The sequence below is a fragment of the Macaca nemestrina genome, chromosome 9 (genome assembly GCF_043159975.1).
Source record: "Macaca nemestrina isolate mMacNem1 chromosome 9, mMacNem.hap1, whole genome shotgun sequence".
Classification (NCBI taxonomy): Eukaryota; Metazoa; Chordata; class Mammalia; order Primates; family Cercopithecidae; genus Macaca; species Macaca nemestrina.
Window position 1 is genome coordinate 11792065 of NC_092133.1, and position 17644 is coordinate 11809708.

The window sequence follows — 17644 nt, forward strand, 5'->3', positions numbered from 1 at the left end:
GTATTCAGGGGGCCAAGCAGGCTTAACAACAGTTCTCCAGTGGTTAGTTTTACTTTTTGAATGTAATGATACTCAGGATGTATAGAGATCTTTTACCACTGGGTGTCGCTGTTTCTTCACAGAATTACCCCTCACGGCACACATGTCAAGTTTCCAGTTGTTTTCGTTGCATTGCATTTGACTGTTTTACTGTTCTGTTTTGCTAATACATTTTAAGTGGCTAGTAAATAATGTTAAAGTAAATGTTAACCATTACTGCATGCAATTACTGTTTTAAACTTATCCTTATTTTACAAGGTTACTTGAGCAATATGGTGACATTGTAAGATTTGAATGAAGGAAATGTGACTTCAGAGTCATGGTTGTTAACTGTGCTATGAAGTAGGAAAGCTTTATGAGGTCTTTTAAGCTTAAACAGTAGAGTTTTAAGTTGAGGGTTAGCAATGATGAATGAGTGTCGAAAAAATGTATTCATATTTTTAGTCTTTCTTAGAGTTACTGGTAGTTGTGCACAACTAGAGGTTATTTATTTATGTGTGTGTTGTGTGTGTACGAGTGCTGGAAATACTCTGCCAGTTTACAATAGAGGCAGGCTTAATAATTCAGTCATGAAAGCTGAGGCTTAGAGTGTAGAGGGCATCCTCCTCTATCTTAATGAGTCTGTAAGTTACAAAAATAACTTTTTTCTTTATTTACTAACTGGTTGGTTTTTAATATTAAAATATTTAGTTGCCTTAATGATTGTTAAAACTTGGTTTCTTGGATGGGAGTTACTGTTAATGCATATTCCACTGAATGAATAAATGAATGAATTAGTGAACTTGTTTTTTTAACTGCTTCTGAAGGTGAGGGTGGTGAGATCATCTCCACCAAGTTCGCAGTTCAAAGCCACACTTCTGGAGTCTTACCAGGTCTATAAACGTTACCAGATGGTTATTCACAAGAACTCACCTGATACGCCAACCGAGAGCCAGGTCAGCAGGCCAAGTGTAATTTTCCTGTGCAAACAGAGCTTTCCTTCCACTTAATATCATTTAATGAAATCTTGGTTTATTTGTGCTACATTTTATTTGTGTTCAATTTGCAGCATATCTGCAAATACCTAAGACTGAATTAATGGACATTCTGAAAGTGCAAATTTTACCTAGTGCCATGTTAAGTACCAGCCATGTATAATTTCAGAGTGGAAAGTAATATGTAAAATTCTTTAAAATCACTATTTTAGATGCATTTATCTAAAAGATAGTAATAGAGCTCTAAATTAAAATACCTATGAGGAAAATGCAGGAAACTTTATATTTTTATGGTAGATACATACTTTGCCTAAAATGATTTTAATTCTTTATTCGTATTTGAAAGACGTATGTAGAAAGAATTGATCCCAGCTAAATTATTATTTATTAATGTGCTACCCTTGCACAATTGAGTGGGACTAAAAAAGGCAGATAGTAGAACATTTTAATAGAAGAACTCATATGCTAATAATTTTGTAAGTTAAATGACCCAAGAAAAATCTGTAAAGGAAAAAAGCTTAAAACACTTAGTATAGAGATAGCAAAAGTAGTGATCATGACCACGATTAACAACAATATTGACTCTAGTTTATGCAGAAAACTACAATAAGTGGATAGAGAAAAAAAAAAAAGAAGAACAAATTGTTGGCTCTTATGATTTTGAGATTTTCATAAGTTTTAGTACAGAGTTAGCACTTCAGTCTCTGCGCCAGTCCGCCCAGTCTAGGGTTTCTTTTCATGACAAATTCCAGTTTGAGCTTTGGTGTGGATTTGCGGAGATCTTACTCTAGCCTCACCTTCAGAAGCATATGATCAGTTAGAGATGTTTCAATAGCATTTGCTTGTATTTTCCTTGCTCTGAAGGTGAGGTTAGTACCTGCCTCCTTTGAGGACCCAGAGTTCAAGTCGTCTTTCAGCCAGTCCTTTTCTTTGTATGTCAAGTATCAAGTGGCCATACACCAGGATCTACCTGATGAATGTGGGAAGACTGAGGTATTGTTTGTTAACTGTTGTTTTCTGTGTTGATAAGGTTGTCTGGGAAGAAGTATAATATATGCTGTTTTCTTACTTGTCAGGTGGAGCTGATGACCCTTTCAGTGTGTAGTACTGAACTTCCACGAACACTCACATGAGTCATACATGTGAGCATTTTAAATCCTTAGAAAAAAGGATTGCAAATGCAGGATGTGTTCTCAGTGTCTTCTCTAGGAACCTGAATGTAGTGCTTTATATGGTCAGTCATCCACCCTAGGTTAACAGTCATTTACTGAATACCCATTGTGTGCCAGACTGTGTGCCACAGAACAAAAGGAGGAGTCTCTGTCTTCAAGAAATTGATAATCAAATGGGAAAGACAGACCAATGAGCAAAAATATCTTAACAAGTGAATTAGAAAGAAATACCTACACCTAACCTACTGAACATCATAGCTTAGCCTCGCCTGCTTTAAACATGCTCAGAACACTTATAATGGCCTTTAGTTAAGCAGAATCATCTAACACAAAGCCTATTTTTAAATAAAATGTTGAATATCTCATGTGATTTATTGAATACTGTACTGAAAGTGAAAAACGGAATGGTTTTGCATCATTGTAAAGTTGAAAAAGCATAAGTCCGACCATTATAAGTTGGGGACCTTCTGTTAGATGTAATATGATTTAACAGGCATTTATTGAGGGCCTGTCTTTCCCAGGCTTGGGATATTGAAATGAATGAGATGGCATCATTGTCACAGTAGAACCATGATATGTTGGAAGACAGAGGCTGACAGATACAGAAGACTTAGAGTTTTGATTTTTTGACTGCTTTTGTTTTTTTAATGACACAATGTGTAAGCTAAAAAGAGAGGGTTAATAGGATAGGAGTTAATGCTGCATGTTCCCTGAGAAAGGGCTCACTTCCCAGATCCCCCAGAGTCTTCTGGTTAAAGTGTCATCTGCAGACCTGCAGCATCAGCAGCACCTGGAACACAGACTCGCAGTCCTGTTCATTCAGCATCTACGGTGTTTTTTGTTTTGTTTTGTTTTGTTTTGTTTTGAGATGGAGGCTTGCTGTGTTGCTAGGCTCAAGTGCAGTGGCGCAATCTCTGTTCACTGCAACCTCCATCACCCAGGTTCAAGCGATTCTCCTGCCTCAGCCTCCCGAGTAGCTGGGACTACAGGCGCGTGCCACCACGGCCGGCTAATTTTTATAGTTTTAGTAGAGATTGAGTTTCACCATATTGACTAGGTTGATCTCGATTTCTTGACTTTGTGATCTGCTGCCTTGGCCTCCCAGAGTGCTGGGATTACAGGCGTGAGCCACTGCGTCTGGCCAGAATCTACATCTTAAACTAAGTTTCCAAAGGATTTATACGCACATTTCAGTTTTGAGAAGCTGTGTCCTAGGTTCCCTATCGATCCATGCCACTGTAGGTGATAGCATTTGCGGATAGTAAGGATTCTATTCTGCTAGGCTTAAGAAGCTTCCTTTGGTATTCTCGGGGAGTCTTACTCCTTTCTGAACTTTCCTCCTTCCTACTGCTTTGGAGATGATGCCTTTGTACCTCTCTGCTTAGCAGGTAGGAATAGCTGGGATGAAATGTTTCTGTGGCCCAGTATGTTTATTCAAGACTTCCCTAGGGACTTCTCCTAGTAGGCTTCAGGCTTCTGGGAAGTCCCTTTATGTACACTTAGAGCAGCACTAAAGGCATTCATAGTCTGAATTGGGGTGGTAGACAGGTATGTAATTCCGGTGCCTTTAGAATTAGCCACTGGATTAGTAGGGACAGCCAGCTTAGTGTGAGACTGGAAGTTACAGAGGTTTTTCTGAGGGAAGTGACATCTGAGCCACGTCTGGAAAGATGAGTAGGTGTTTGCCAGGACAAAAAGGGAGAAGCGTGTTCTGGGCACCAGGACTAACAAATGCAGAGGTGTGGATGGTGAAATTATACGCCATTTTGAGGAACTACTATTAATACTTAGTTTAGTGTGGCCAAAACATAGAGTACATGTTAGGAGGTAATAAGGGATGAGGCTTTTTTTTTTTTTTTTTTTTGAGACATTCTTGCTCTGTCTCCCAGGCTGGAGTGCAGTGGCGTGATCTTGGCTCACTGCAGCCTCAGCTCACTGAAACTTCTGCCTCCCGGGTTCAAGCAGTTCTTCTGCCTCAGACCCCTGAGTCTTTGGGATTACAGGTGTGCGCCACTACACCTATCTAATTTTTATATTTTTAGTAGAGACAGGGTTTCATCATGTTGGCCAGGCTGGTCTTGAACTCCTGACCTCAGGTGATCCACCGACCTTGGCCTCCCAAAGTGCTGGGGTTACAGGTGTGAGCCACTGTACCTGACCAAGGGATGAGGCTTTGGGAGGTTTAGGTAGGAGCCCGATGTTTAAAAAAATAATATTTTAGAAATAGTTAAACTGCCACATACCTACCATCAGTGTTCAGCTAGCCTTAACATGCTGCCATTCTTGTTTCATCTATCTCTCCATACTTTTTTGTTGTTATTTTGCTGTGCTATTTTATACCAAATCTCAGACATATTGTTTTATATGTAAGTCCTTAAGTGTGTATCTTAACTGACTAAAAATGTAGGAGGAGCAGATAACGTGCCTCCTAATGTAATCTAGTAAGAAGTATAAACCACCACCTATGGAATGTTCTTGCTAAAGAAATTGAATCTGGATCTATCCAAGCTTCTAGATTCTACTGACCAGTTCACAGAAAATATGAGGGGTAAAGGAATATGTTAAAATGACACTTGGGCACTTGTATAAGATCAATTACCTAGTTTCTTTAAATAAATTAATAAAGAAAAAGGGAACTCTATTCTTAGATTAAAAGTTATTAATATAGACATTAAAAAATATATAACACAGTACCATTATTACACCCAGCAAAATGTATATTATTTAATGCTTTGTACATGTTTGATTTGTTTTTTTCTTTTTTTTGGGTGGGGGAGACAGTCTTGCTCTGTCGCCCAGGCAGGAGTGCATGGCGCCATATTGGCTTACTGCAACTTCGCCTTCCAGGTTCAAGTGATTCTCATACCTTAGCCACCGGAGTAGCTGGGACTACAAGCATGTGCCACCATGCCTGACTAATTTTTGTATTTTTAGTGGCAATGGGATTTCGCCACATTGGCCAGACTGGTCTCAAATCCTGTAATCCTAAGGTGCTGGGATTACAGATGTGAGCCACTGCTCCTGGCTGATATACTATATTTTGTTTTCCACTCATCCATTGATGGACATTTTGTTTTTTGTTTTTTTTTTTTTTTGAGCCGGAGTTTCTCTTTTGTCAACCAGGCTGGAGTGCGATGGCGTGATCTTGGCTCACTGCAACCTCCGTGTCTCAAGTAGCTGGGATTACAGGCGCCCGCCACCATGCCCAGCTAATTTGTTTTTTTGTGTTTTTAGTAGAGATGGGGTTTCACCATGTTGGCCAGGCTGGTCTCAAACTCCTGACCTTAGGTGATCCGCCTCAGCCTCCCGAAGTGCTAGGATTACAGACGTAAGCCACTGTGCCCAGCCTTGGGTGGTTTTTATTGTTTGACTTTTTTTTTTTTTTTTTTTCGAGACGGAGTCTCGCTCTGTCGCCCAGGCTGGAGTGCAGTGGCCGGATCTCTGCTCACTGCAAGCTCCGCCTCCCAGGTTTACACCATTCTCCTGCCTCAGCCTCCCGAGTAGCTGGGACTACAGGCGCCCGCCACCTCGCCCGGCTAGTTTTTTTGTATTTTTTAGTAGAGACGGGGTTTCACCGTGTTAGTCAGGATGGTCTCGATCTCCTGACCTCGTGATCCGCCCGCCTCGGCCTCCCAAAGTGCTGGGATTACAGGCTTGAGCCACCGCGCCCGGCCTGTTGTTTGACTTTTATAGAAAATTCTGTTATGAACATTTCATGTTCCTATTTTTATGTGGATGTGTATTTTCTTGGGTGTATACCTACACGAGGAATTACTGGGTCATGTGGTAACTGTGTTTTCCTTTTGAGGAACCGCCAGACTTGTTTTTCAGAGAGCGAAATCATTTACCGTTCCCACCAGAAGTGGATAAAGGCTCCACTCTCCCTCCATTTGCTCACCAGCACTTGTGTCTATTTTTTCTTTTTTTTTTTTTTTTTTTTTGAGACGGAGTCTCGCTCTGTCACCCAAGCTGGAGTGCAGTGGCCGGATCTCAGCTCACTGCAAGCTCCACCTCCCGGGTTCACGCCATTCTCCTGCCTCAGCCTCCCGAGTAGCTGGGACTACAGGCGTCCGCCACCTCGCCCGGCTAGTTTTTTGTATTTTTTTAGTAGAGACGGGGTTTCACCGTGTTAGCCAGGATGGTCGCGATCTCCTGACCTTGTGATCCGCCCGTCTCGGCCTCCCAAAGTGCTGGGATTACAGGCTTGAGCCACCGCGCCCGGCCACTTGTGTCTATTTTTTCTTAAAATTGATTGTTACTCATAGTCCGTGTAACGTGGTGTCTCATTATGGTTTTGATTTGCATTTCCCTTCCTGTGCTTTTTGGCCTTTTGCATTTCTTCTTTGGAGAATTGCGTATTCTAACCCTTTGCTCATTTTTTAATTGGGTTGTCTTTGTTACTGAGTTGTAGGAGTTCATTATATGTATTCTGGGTACAAGTCTCTTATGTATGTGATTAGACTCTTGCATTCTGTGAATTATCTATATTCCTAGGAACATTTCCTGGTGAAAATCTATTTTGTCTGCTCTTAGTAGAGCCACTCCATGTTGCGATTCCTGTTTGCATGATACATGTTTTTCCTCCTACCTTCAGTCTGTTTGTGTCTTTGAATCTAAAGTGTGCCTCTTTTAGACACCATGTAATTGACCTGGGTTTTTGTTTTCGGTTTTTTAAAGTCCAGAGGGAGAACAGTCTCCCTTTTCATTGAAGTGTTCAGTCAGTTCACATTTAATGTTTTGATTGAACTAGTTGAATTTATACCTTCCATTTTACTTCCATTTCCATTTCCCTGATATGTCTGTTTTTTTTTTTTTCCCTCTGTTCCTTTTTTTTTTTTGAGATGGAGTTTTGCTCTTGTTGCCCAGGCTGGAGTGCAATGGCGTGATCTCGGCTCACCGCTACGTCCGCCTTCCAGGTTCAAGCGATTCTCCTGCCTCAGCCTCCCTAGTAACTTCTCCTGCCTCAGCCTCCCTAGTAACTGGGATTATAGGCATGTGCCACCACGTCCGGCTAATTTTGTATTTTTAGCAGAGACGAGTTTCTCCATATTAGTCAGGCTGGTCTCAAACTCAGGTGATCTGCCTGCCTTGGCCTCACAAAGTGCTGGAATTACAGGCATGAGCCACTGCGTCTGACCTTCCTCCGTTCTTTTACTGCTTTCTTTTGCATTAGATATTTTCTGGTGTACTAAATGAATATTTTCTAGTGTAACATTTTTATTCCTTGAGTGATTTTTTCACTATGTATTTTTAAAATATCAGTGGCTACTCTAGTATTTAAGATAGAGATCTTAATTTACACAATTGACTTCAGATTTATATGAACTTAATTCCAGAGAGATGTAAAAAATGCTAGTTCTGTATCGTTTTAGTCCCTCTTTCCCTTTTTTGTGCCATTATTGTTATACGTATTACATGTATCTGTTACAAATTCAATAATTATAGTTACAATTATTCCTTTATGTAATTGTGTCTTTTATAAGAAGAAAAGGAATAAAAACAAGTAGTTATTTATAATTTCTTTTTTTTTTTTTTTTTTGAGACAGTCTTGCTCTATCACCCAGGCTGGGGTGCAGTGGCCGGATCTCAGCTCACTGCAAGCTCCACCTCCCGGGTTTAGACCATTCTCCTGCCTCAGCCTCCCGAGTAGCTGGGACTACAGGCGCCCGCCACCTCGCCCGGCTAGTTTTTTTGTATTTTTTAGTAGAGACGGGGTTTCACCGTGTTAGTCAGGATGGTCTCGATCTCCTGACCTCGTGATCCGCCCGTCTTGGCCTCCCAAAGTGCTGGGATTACAGGCTTGAGCCACCGCGCCCGGCCAATTTCTTACATTAACCAGTTTATTTACTATTTCTGGTTCTCATTTGTTCTATGGATTCAAATTACCTTCTAGTATAGTTGTGTTCCTGTCTACTTAATGAAGTTACTGTCAAATATATTACTTTTCTCTATGTTATTGTCCCAATAGTACAATTATCTACATATCGTTTTTACGATTTTTTTTTTTTTTTTTTTTTTGAGACGAAGTCTCGCTCTGTCTCCGAGGCTGGAGTGCAGTGGCGTGATCTTGGCTCACTGCCTCCTGGGTTTAAGTGATTCTCCTGCCTCAGCCTCCTGAGTAGCTGGGACTACACCTACCTGTGTGCCACCATGTCTGGCTAATTTTTTGTATTTTTAGTAGAGATGGGGTTACACTATGTTAGCCAGGATGGTCTTGATTTCCTGACATCGTGTTCTGTCCGCCTCGGCCTCCCAAAGTGCTGGGATTACAGGCATAAGCCACCACGCCCGGCCTACAATTGCTTTTTAAGTCAGTGAAGAGAAGAAAGGAGAGTATGCATTTATATATGAGAAGCCTCTGATGTCGCTCCCTAGAGGGCTCAGCTTGGGCCATATGCACAGTCATCCTGGATGTCAGTGGTCTTAGTAGTGTTCTTTTTGTCTCTCCCTGATCCTTTTAAAATGTTTACCACTGAGGCTGGGCCCGATGGCTCATGCCAGTAATCCCATCACTTTAGGAGGCCAAGGCAGTTGGATCACCTGAGGTCAGGAGCTTGAGACCAGCCTGGCCAACATGGCGAAACCCTCTGGAGGGTCCTACTACTAAAAATACAAAAATTAGCTGGGCATGGTGGAGGGCGCCTATAATCCAGCTACTCATAAGGCTGAGGCAGGAGAATTACTCTAACCCAGGAGGCAGAGGTTGTAGTGAGCCGAGATGGCACCATTGCACTCTGGCCTGGGCGAGGGCGACAAGAGGGAGACTCTGTCAAAAAAAAAAAAAAAAAGGTGTTTGTCACTGTTTGTGTCACACCCAACTTTTAGTTTCCACTGATTGCTGACTGAGTGCTCTGTTGATTTCAGTGGTCTCCTGGGGCATGGTCTTCTAGGGCATGGTCTTCTAGGGCATAAATTGCTCCACAGTCTGCATTAATTAAATTTGGGCCCATTTGCTCCGGCAGTTTTTGAGTCCAGTTTTTGAGGTTTGTTCTGACCCCAAGAGGGCTCTTCTTAGTTGCATCTTTTCCTGGTTCCCTTTACTTGTTAAGCTTGTTGCTTAAATGGAACTACTGGCTGCCTCTGAATTGCTAACCACCAGAATCTGTTGTTTTCAGGTGTTCTTAGCTTTGAACTTCCCCATATCTCTTTTCCAAATAAAGAGCACTGAGGAACCCCCTTTCACCAACAACTCCTCCCTTCTCCCCCAAATCTTTCTGCCACTCTTGTGTTCTCTTTGAATGACACCTCTGGTCCAGGTAAGATAATTAAATTTGGGGCTCATTAACAGGGATTAACCTGCCAGCTGCCCTAGCGATAGTTCTATATAAGGAGATGGTCACTGCTGCAGATGAGGTTCTTCACCTGCCGTGTTTTCATCCCACAAATTCTTCCTCCACTCGGCAAACCCTTGGCTTCCAGATAGAGAGTGCACTATCTGTGGGACTGACTGCTCTAATGCAGAAAGAGAAGTCAAAAAAGTTCTTTGAGAAGTTTGTGTTCTACTGACTTGCTTTAAGGGACTCTGTATAGTATCACACTGTGGTGTAGTTTGGTTAATATAAGAGGGGAAACTAATTATGTTCAAGAAAATACATGTTTTGCTTTTTTTGTTGGAAAACATTTAAAGTAAACAACAGTTAATATGCCTATTTGAAGATTTCAGGTAACCAACCACATCAGTGCATTAAGTCCATTTTGACTCTGTAAAATAATCATTTAAATACTTTGAAAAATAGGTTATTTTTTGAGAAATTTGATGAGAAGATAAATATAGATTGCCTGGCTATTCTAAGCAATTCTTTTTAGTAACATTAATACAGGCGCTATTAAAAAATAATTTTTAGGCAGCTAGAAAGGGTAAAAGTTCTCAGTGGAGTTTTCCTTTAATAAAAAGCAGCCGTAAACCATTTCTTCTCTAACAGAAAGCACTGAGGAGTCAGGCATAGATATGCAAACTAGGAGCTTTTATATGTAAATGCAGACAGCTGTACCTGGAAACCAGGTACATTCAGTATGGCCTCTCCTGCCCTCTTTTCCCTGTTGCCACCGTGTGCGGGCATCGTGATAACCTCCATGTAAAATCACATGTACGGGTATCATGGCCACCACCTGGTGGAGGCCACATTTGCATAATAAAAGACTAGGGTGGGAGGGTCGGTCTTCGAGGGCTATATAAATGGCATACCTGATCAACCCAATCCCCTGAGCCCCATGTAAATCAGTCACCACCTCCTCAAGCCTCGTTACAAAACCGATTGCATTCTGCCACAAACTGGAGACCCTTTTTGGGCGACCCACTTTCTCATCTTCAGGAAACCTTTTTTCTCTCTCTTTGTCTGCTAAACTTTCTGCTCCTAAACCCACTCCTCATGTGTGTCCGTGTCCTGAATTCTTTCTCGACCGTGACGGAGAACCAGGGTGTATACCTCAGACAATGGAGCCGTTTCAACATCTTTAGAAAAGTAGCGTATAATTGCAAATAGTGAAATAATACAGGACTTTGTCAATCCAGTACGTGTGTTTCCATGACTCTTTTCAATCATTCAGGTAGATACCAGATTTTCAGAAAATAATGTAATATAAATTGGAGTAATATGTGACCTGTCTCGTTTATAATACAATATAAAACTAACTTTCAAGAATCTTTATTTTTCAGGATACCAGTAATTCTATGTGATAGAAACATGAGATTTTAGCTGAAATTTTATTGATGTTATTCTGTAGAAAATACTGTTGTCTAATATGTGCCATTGGTTTCCTAGAATAACTAGAGTTGACCTGTCATCTCTTCTTTACTGTCTCAAAAACAGGCTAGTCATAAACCCAGTAATCTCATCACACTTCTGCATTCACTGACTAATTGTTTTCCAAATTTTATTATCAACACTATCAAACATAAAGGAAAATTGAAAGAATGGTTTACTGATTAGTATAATCAGTATAATTAGTATAATCAGTATAATTAGTATAATGACCTGTACACCCCTCACCTAGTTTCAACAGTTGTTAGTTTTCCTTTGCTTTATCTTTTTTTGTGTGTGAGTCATTTTAAATCCATTATATATCTGACATTTTACTTCTAAATTCTTTAGCATGCATCTTCGATAAATGAGATGTGCTTCTACAAGACACAGTATAATTATAACGCCTGAGAAACTTAATGATAATTTGTAAATATCATCTAGTATTTAGTGCTTATTTTACATTTTCCCATTTTAAAAGATTTAGTGTTTAATCAAAGTTTATTACGTTTTGTGATATCATCTTAGATTCCTTTATTCTAGGACAGCTTCTTAATTTTTTTCTATAATATTGACTTCTTTTCCTTAACTTTCTACTTTGAAACTTGGAGTTTTTGAACAGAAATTGAAAGAATATAATTAACACCCAGACTCCATTCACCAGTGTTCACAAGTTGTTAATAACTTTGTCAGGTTTGCTTTATCTTTCTCTCTTGAACCATTTGAAAGTAAGTTGTGCATGTTATGACATTTCGCCTGGATGTGCTCAGCATGCATCTCCTAAGAATAAGTATATTCTCTTATATAACCACAATATTTATTCTTTAAAACCTGTAGAAATTCTATAACATCACAGTCCACATTCAGATGCTCCAAGTGTACCAGAAATACCTTTAAATTTTTTTTTTTTTTTTTTTAAGAAACAAGGTTTTGCTTGGTCACCCAGGCTGGAGTACAGTAGCACAGTCATAGTTCACTGCAGCCTTAAACTTTTGGGCTGAAGTGATCCTTCTGCCTCAGCCTCCCTTCTGAGTAGCTAGGACTACAGGAGTGGACCACCATGCCAGGCTAATTTTTAATTTTCTTTTTTTTTTTGTAGGGGTAGAGTCTTGCTGTATTGCTCAGGCTGGTCTCGAACTCCTGGCCTCAAGCAATTTTTCTGCCTCAGCTTCTCAAAGTGTTGGGATTACAGGCATAAGCTATTGTGCCTGGCCCCAAAATAGAATATAGCTTTTATAGATGAATGAAAATAGGATCCAGTCATGGTTCACACATTTTACATGAACTGTATTGTGTTTATGGTATGTTTATGAGTATTATGTTTCTGTAATCTTTTTTGATTTTTTCATTTAATGACTTTGACATTTAACCCAATTATCTTTAGAATGTTCTGTATTCACATTTTGCTTGTTATCTAGTAATCAGATTCTGTCGCCTAGGCTGGAGTGCAGTGGCATGATCTCAGCTCACTGCAAGCTCCGCCTCCTGAGTTCATGCCATTCTCCTGCCACAGCCTCCCGAGTAGGTGGGACTACAGGCACCTGCCACCACGCCCGGCTAATTTTTTTGTATTTTTTTTTAGTAGAGACGGGATTTCACCGTGTTAGCCAGGATGGTCTCGATCTCCTGATCTCGTGATCCACCCACCTCAGCCTCCTAAAGTGCTGGGATTACAGGCGTGAGCCACCGTGCCCAGCCTAGTAATCAGATTCTTAAGGGTTTTTAAAAGCTTGCATGTTTTTAGGTGTAGGTGATGTGTACTTAAAAAAAAAAGCTTTTTATTGAAATGTAATGTATATACAGAAAAGTATGCATAGGTGTTCAGACAGATGAAATTTCACAGATTAAACTCATGTGTAACTACCTCTTAGATTAAGAAATTGCTACTCAGCAGGCTAAAGCGGGAGAATAGCTTGAACCTGAGACGCGGAGGTTGCCGTGAGCTGAGATGATGCCACTAAACTCCAGACTGGGTGACAGAATGATACTCTGTCCTCCAAAAAAAAAAAAAAAAGAAAAGGAAATTGATTATTACTAACTCCTCAGAAGCCCCTGTTTGTTCTTTTCCATCATACCAGTATTCTCTTGACTTATAAAACTACAGATTAATTGTGCCCGTTTTATACTTAATGTAAGTAGAATCCCACTCTTTTGAGTGTGGTGGTGTTTGACCAACATTATGGTAGTGTGAGTCATCTGTATTATTTTACCTGTTGTAGTAGATTGTTCACTTTCATCGCTGTGTAGTGTTTTATGTATGACTAATCCAGAATTTATCCCTTTCTACTGTTGGTGGGAATTTTAGTAGTTCCTGGTGTGAGGCTACTGTGAAAAGTGCTGCATAAGTGTATTCTTAGACATATCTTTTAGTAAACATATGGACACATTTCTATTTGATGTATGCCAAATAGAAATGCTGTGTCATAGAGTGTGCAGATGTTCAGCTTTTTCCATATTGTCAGTTTCCTCTAGGGGTTGTGCCAGTCTTACTGTTTTACTGTATCGTATCAAGCAGCATGTAATGTCGGTTGTCCTTCATTTGTGATGAGGGACATTTAAGTCTATTGTCACTTGGTTTGCTTAATCAGCTCTCTTTATTATTATTTTACTTATTTATTTATTTATTTTTTGAGACGGAGTCTTTGCTCTGTTACCCAGGCTGGAGTGCCGTGGCGCGATCTCGGCTCATTCCGAGATCAACAGTAACAAACTCTGCCTCCCAGGTTCACGCCATTCTCCTGTCTCAGTCTCCTGAGTAGCTGGGACTACAGGCACCTGCCACCATGCCCGGCTAATTTTTTGTATTTTTAGCAGAGACGGGTTTCACTGTGTTAGCCAGGATGGTCTCGATCTCCTGACCTCATGATCCGCCCGCCTTGGCCTCCCAAAGTGCTGGGATTACAGGCGTGAGCCACGACACCCAGCCTCTTTATTATTCTTATATTTTTCTCTTTGTAATTAGATCTTCTCATTTTAAGGGCATGTTGTACCCTTACTATGATAATATTTCTGAGGTAGGAGGAATAACCTCTTTCCCAGTAACCTGTTATCCATTTGTTTTAGCATCCTTTGATGATCCTTGCCTGAGTAGTTATTATGGAGAGGTGGGAGAGGTAGCAAAATGGTGATTTGTCTAATTGTATTATTGGTTCTACACTTACTAGCTGAAATTTTGTTTCTCTGTAATGAAGAAATTTCTCTCTGTATTCACAGCTCCCTACCTCCCACCATCTTTTTTCCTTTGGATAGCATTGTAGGCTCACGGCCTTATATGAAGTGCTATAATCCATTGCCATCTATTTTATTTTCTTCTTCTTCTTTGTCTTCATCTTCCTCTTCTTCGTCGTCTTCTTCGTCTCCCCCGTCTCCTCCTCCCCCTCCTCCCCCTCCTCCCCCTCTACCTCCTCCTCCTCCTCCTCCTCCTCCTCCTTTGCCCAGGCTGGAGTGCAGGTGGCATGATCATAACTCACTGTAACTTCAAACTCCTGGACTCAAGCAGTCTTCTCACCTCAACCTCCTAGGTAGCTAGGACTACAGGTGCACGTCACCACACCCAGCTAATTTTTAAATATTTTTGTAGAGGGGGGTCTTGCTGTGTTGTCCAGGCTGGTCTCCTGGCCTCACATGATCCTCCTGCCTCAACCTGCTAAAATACTGGGATTATAGGTGTGAGCCATTGTGCCCAGCCTATAATGTTTTTTAAATTAGTTGAGGGAACTTCCTATGAGAGATGGAAATAGGAGGCGATATCTACTTCTGAGGGATGCTTATTTTGAGGATCGTTATCTATATATTCAGATGTATGTATATTCACTTGTTTAGACGATGAGTGTGGAAAGGAATGGTGGTGATGAGTCCATTCTGACCCCATGGAGACTTGAAAGGAGACTGTGGAACCTGTGCCACTGTCTCACTCTGCCACCAGGTGGTGGTGTAGATCGAGAACCCTTTGCTCTTTCCTCCTGGCTCAGCTCTCTGTGTACGTTGTGTGTTCACAGCCCAAGAAGTTTGAATAAAGGCTTCTTTTTCTGTCATTTATTGTAATTTTCATTGAGGCATTAAAAGGATAATTACAAGTGATTCTTTGCTTGTTAAAGAATTTAAATATTTTCTGGACTTTAATCTTGAGAAGTTTTCATCTTCATTTTTTTCCCTCTTAATGGTTTACATTTTTGTATACGAAAGTAATAACTTATATTTAGAAAATTTTTCAGTGTGTTAGAGAATTGACATTCTCCAATTATGCAAAGACCAGACAATCATATATAGGCATACACAGTAAGTTCTCACTTAATGTCATTAATACTTTTTGGAAACTGTGGTCATAGGTGAAATGACATACAAGGAGACCAATGTTACCCTAGACCAATTGATGTAAACAGGAGTTAAGTTCCTACAGCATATTTCTGGTCACAAAACATCACCAGACTTCTAAATAAAAACCAAAGCCTTTCTAATATTAAACATTGAAATAAATGTGAGCTATACATACATTTAAGAAAGGTTAATAAACATAAGTAAGATAATTACCCAATGATTTCAGTTCAGGTGGCAGGGAGCTGCAGCCTATTCTGGAAGCTCAGGGCACAGATTGGACACTCACCCTGAATAGGAGTCTGTTCCACCACAGGGCATATTCAGGCACACACCCACACTAACACTGGGACCAGGTAGACATGCCAGTGAACCTAATGTGCACACCTGTGAGATGTGGGAGGAAACTGGAAGACCCAGACCTAACCCACGCAGACGTGGGGGGAATTGCAAGCTCCATACAGACTGTAGCCCTGGCCAGGAGGCGGGGTTTTTTTTTTTTTTTTTTAATCGTCAATGTATTTTTGTTTCTTGTTTTTTATTTTTTGTAGAAGCAGGATCTTGCTATGTTGCCCGAGCTGGTCTCAAACTCGTTGAAGTTATAACGAAATGATGTTGAGCAAAGCAGTGCCACCCGAGAACCTGCTGGTGCTATAGGTTGAGTATAGCTTATGTGAAAATCTGAAATCCAAAAATGCTCCAAGATTGGAAACTTGTTGAGTGCCAACATGACAGTCAAAGGAAATGCCAATTGGAGCTTTTAGATTTCAGATTTTTGGATTAGGGATACTGAACCTGTATTTTATAAATATTTAACTCTAGCATATAATTAACAGAATTAGAATGAGAGTAAGATCCGAACATTTTGAAACGTTTTAATATTTATTTAATATTTATTTATTTATTTAGAGACAGTGTTTACCTCTGTTGCCGAGGCTGAAGTTCAGTGGTGCACTCTTGGTTCGCTGCGACAACCACCTCCCAGGTTCAAGGGAATCTCATGCCTCAGCCTCCCAAGTAGCTGGGACTCCACGCGCGTGACTCCATGCCCGGCTAATTTTTGTATTTTTAGTAGGGACAGGGTTTCACCATGTCGGCCAGTCTGGTCAGGAACTCTGGCCTCAGGTGATCCATCTGCCTGCCTTGGCCTTCCAAAATGCTGGGATTCCAGGTGTGAGCCCCTGCACCCGGCCACATTTTGAAATGCTTTAGGCAAATTTTTTTTTTTTTTTTTTTGAGACAGAATCTCACTCTTGTCACCCAGGCTGGAGTTCAGTGGTGTGATCTTGGCTCACTGCAAGCTCTGCCTCCTGTGTTCATGCCATTTTCCTGTCTCAGCCTCCCAAGTAGCTGGGATTACAGGTGCCCACCACCATGCCGGGCTAATTTTTTGTATTTTTTTGTAGAGACAGGGTTTCACCATTCTTGATCTGACCTCGTGATCTGCCTGCCTCAGGCTCCCAAAGTGCTGGGAGTACAGGCGTGAGCCACCGCACCTGGCCTCTTTTTTTTTTTTTTTTGAGACAGAGTCTCACTCTGTTGCCCAGGCTGGAATGTTGTGGCGCCATGTGGGCTCATGACAACCTCTGCCTCCCAGGTTCAAGCAATTCTCGTGCCTCAGTCTCCCGAGTAACTGGGATTACAGGCGTGCGCCACCACACCTGGCTGATATTGTATTTTTAGTAGAGGCAGGGTTTCACCATGTTGGCCAGGCTAGTCTTAAACTCCGGATCTCAGGTGATCCACCTGCCTCGGCCTCCCAAAGTGCTGGGATTACAGGCATGAGCCACCGTGCCTGGCCTGAAGCTTATTTTTTAAAGCCAGGCTAACTTACTTGAATAAAGTAGAGAGCTTAGGCAATTATTTGTATAATTCGATCAAGGAAGCCAGTTTCTTTAAGCAGCTCCTAAGTCAGGGCACACTTGTGCATTGTAGTCTGTCCCAAAGTCTGTGACAAGACATTTGTTACTAATAGTAGTTAAATGACCAAAGCTTTTCAATCATTTACTATTGGAGAGAGACACTGTTACATCCCAAGCATGTTCCTTTTTGGGGAGATCCAAAGGGATGGAGTTAAAACTAGCACTGGAAATATTCATCTTTCTTTCCTTCTCTTTCTTCTCTCCCTTCCACTCCCCTCTTTTCCCTTCCTCCTTCCTTTTCATTGTTTGACACAGGCTCTTGCTCTGTCACCCAGGCTGGAGTGCGGTGTCGTCATAGCTCACTGCAGCCTTCAACTCCAGGGTACAAGCAGTCTCTCCTGCCTTGGTCCCCTGAGTAGCTGGCACTACAGGCATATGCCACCACACCTGGCCCTTTTTTTTTTAGAGGAGGCCTTGCCTTGCTATGTTGCCCAGCCTGGTCTTGAACTCCTGGCCTCAAATGATCCTCCCAAAGTGCTGAG

At 41.2% G+C, this 17644-nt stretch overlaps 1 protein-coding gene across 10 annotated transcripts in view; it reads left to right on the forward strand.

The window, feature by feature from the left end:
- The window catches only part of LOC105469721 (arginyltransferase 1), a 187798-nt gene that overhangs the window by 28099 nt on the left and 142055 nt on the right, over nt 1-17644 (forward strand). For 7 of the 10 annotated variants that reach the window (XM_011721223.3, XM_011721242.3, XM_011721196.3 and 4 more), the window contains one exon: nt 1878-2006. The exons of 1 other annotated variant lie outside the window; for it this stretch is intronic. In XM_011721223.3, coding sequence (XP_011719525.2) covers nt 1878-2006 — 129 coding nt within the window. Of the gene's footprint in view, nt 1-845; nt 975-1877; nt 2007-17644 lie in introns of all 10 variants that reach the window. 2 more of the 10 variants (XM_011721207.3, XM_011721187.3) reach the window with 1 other exon arrangement.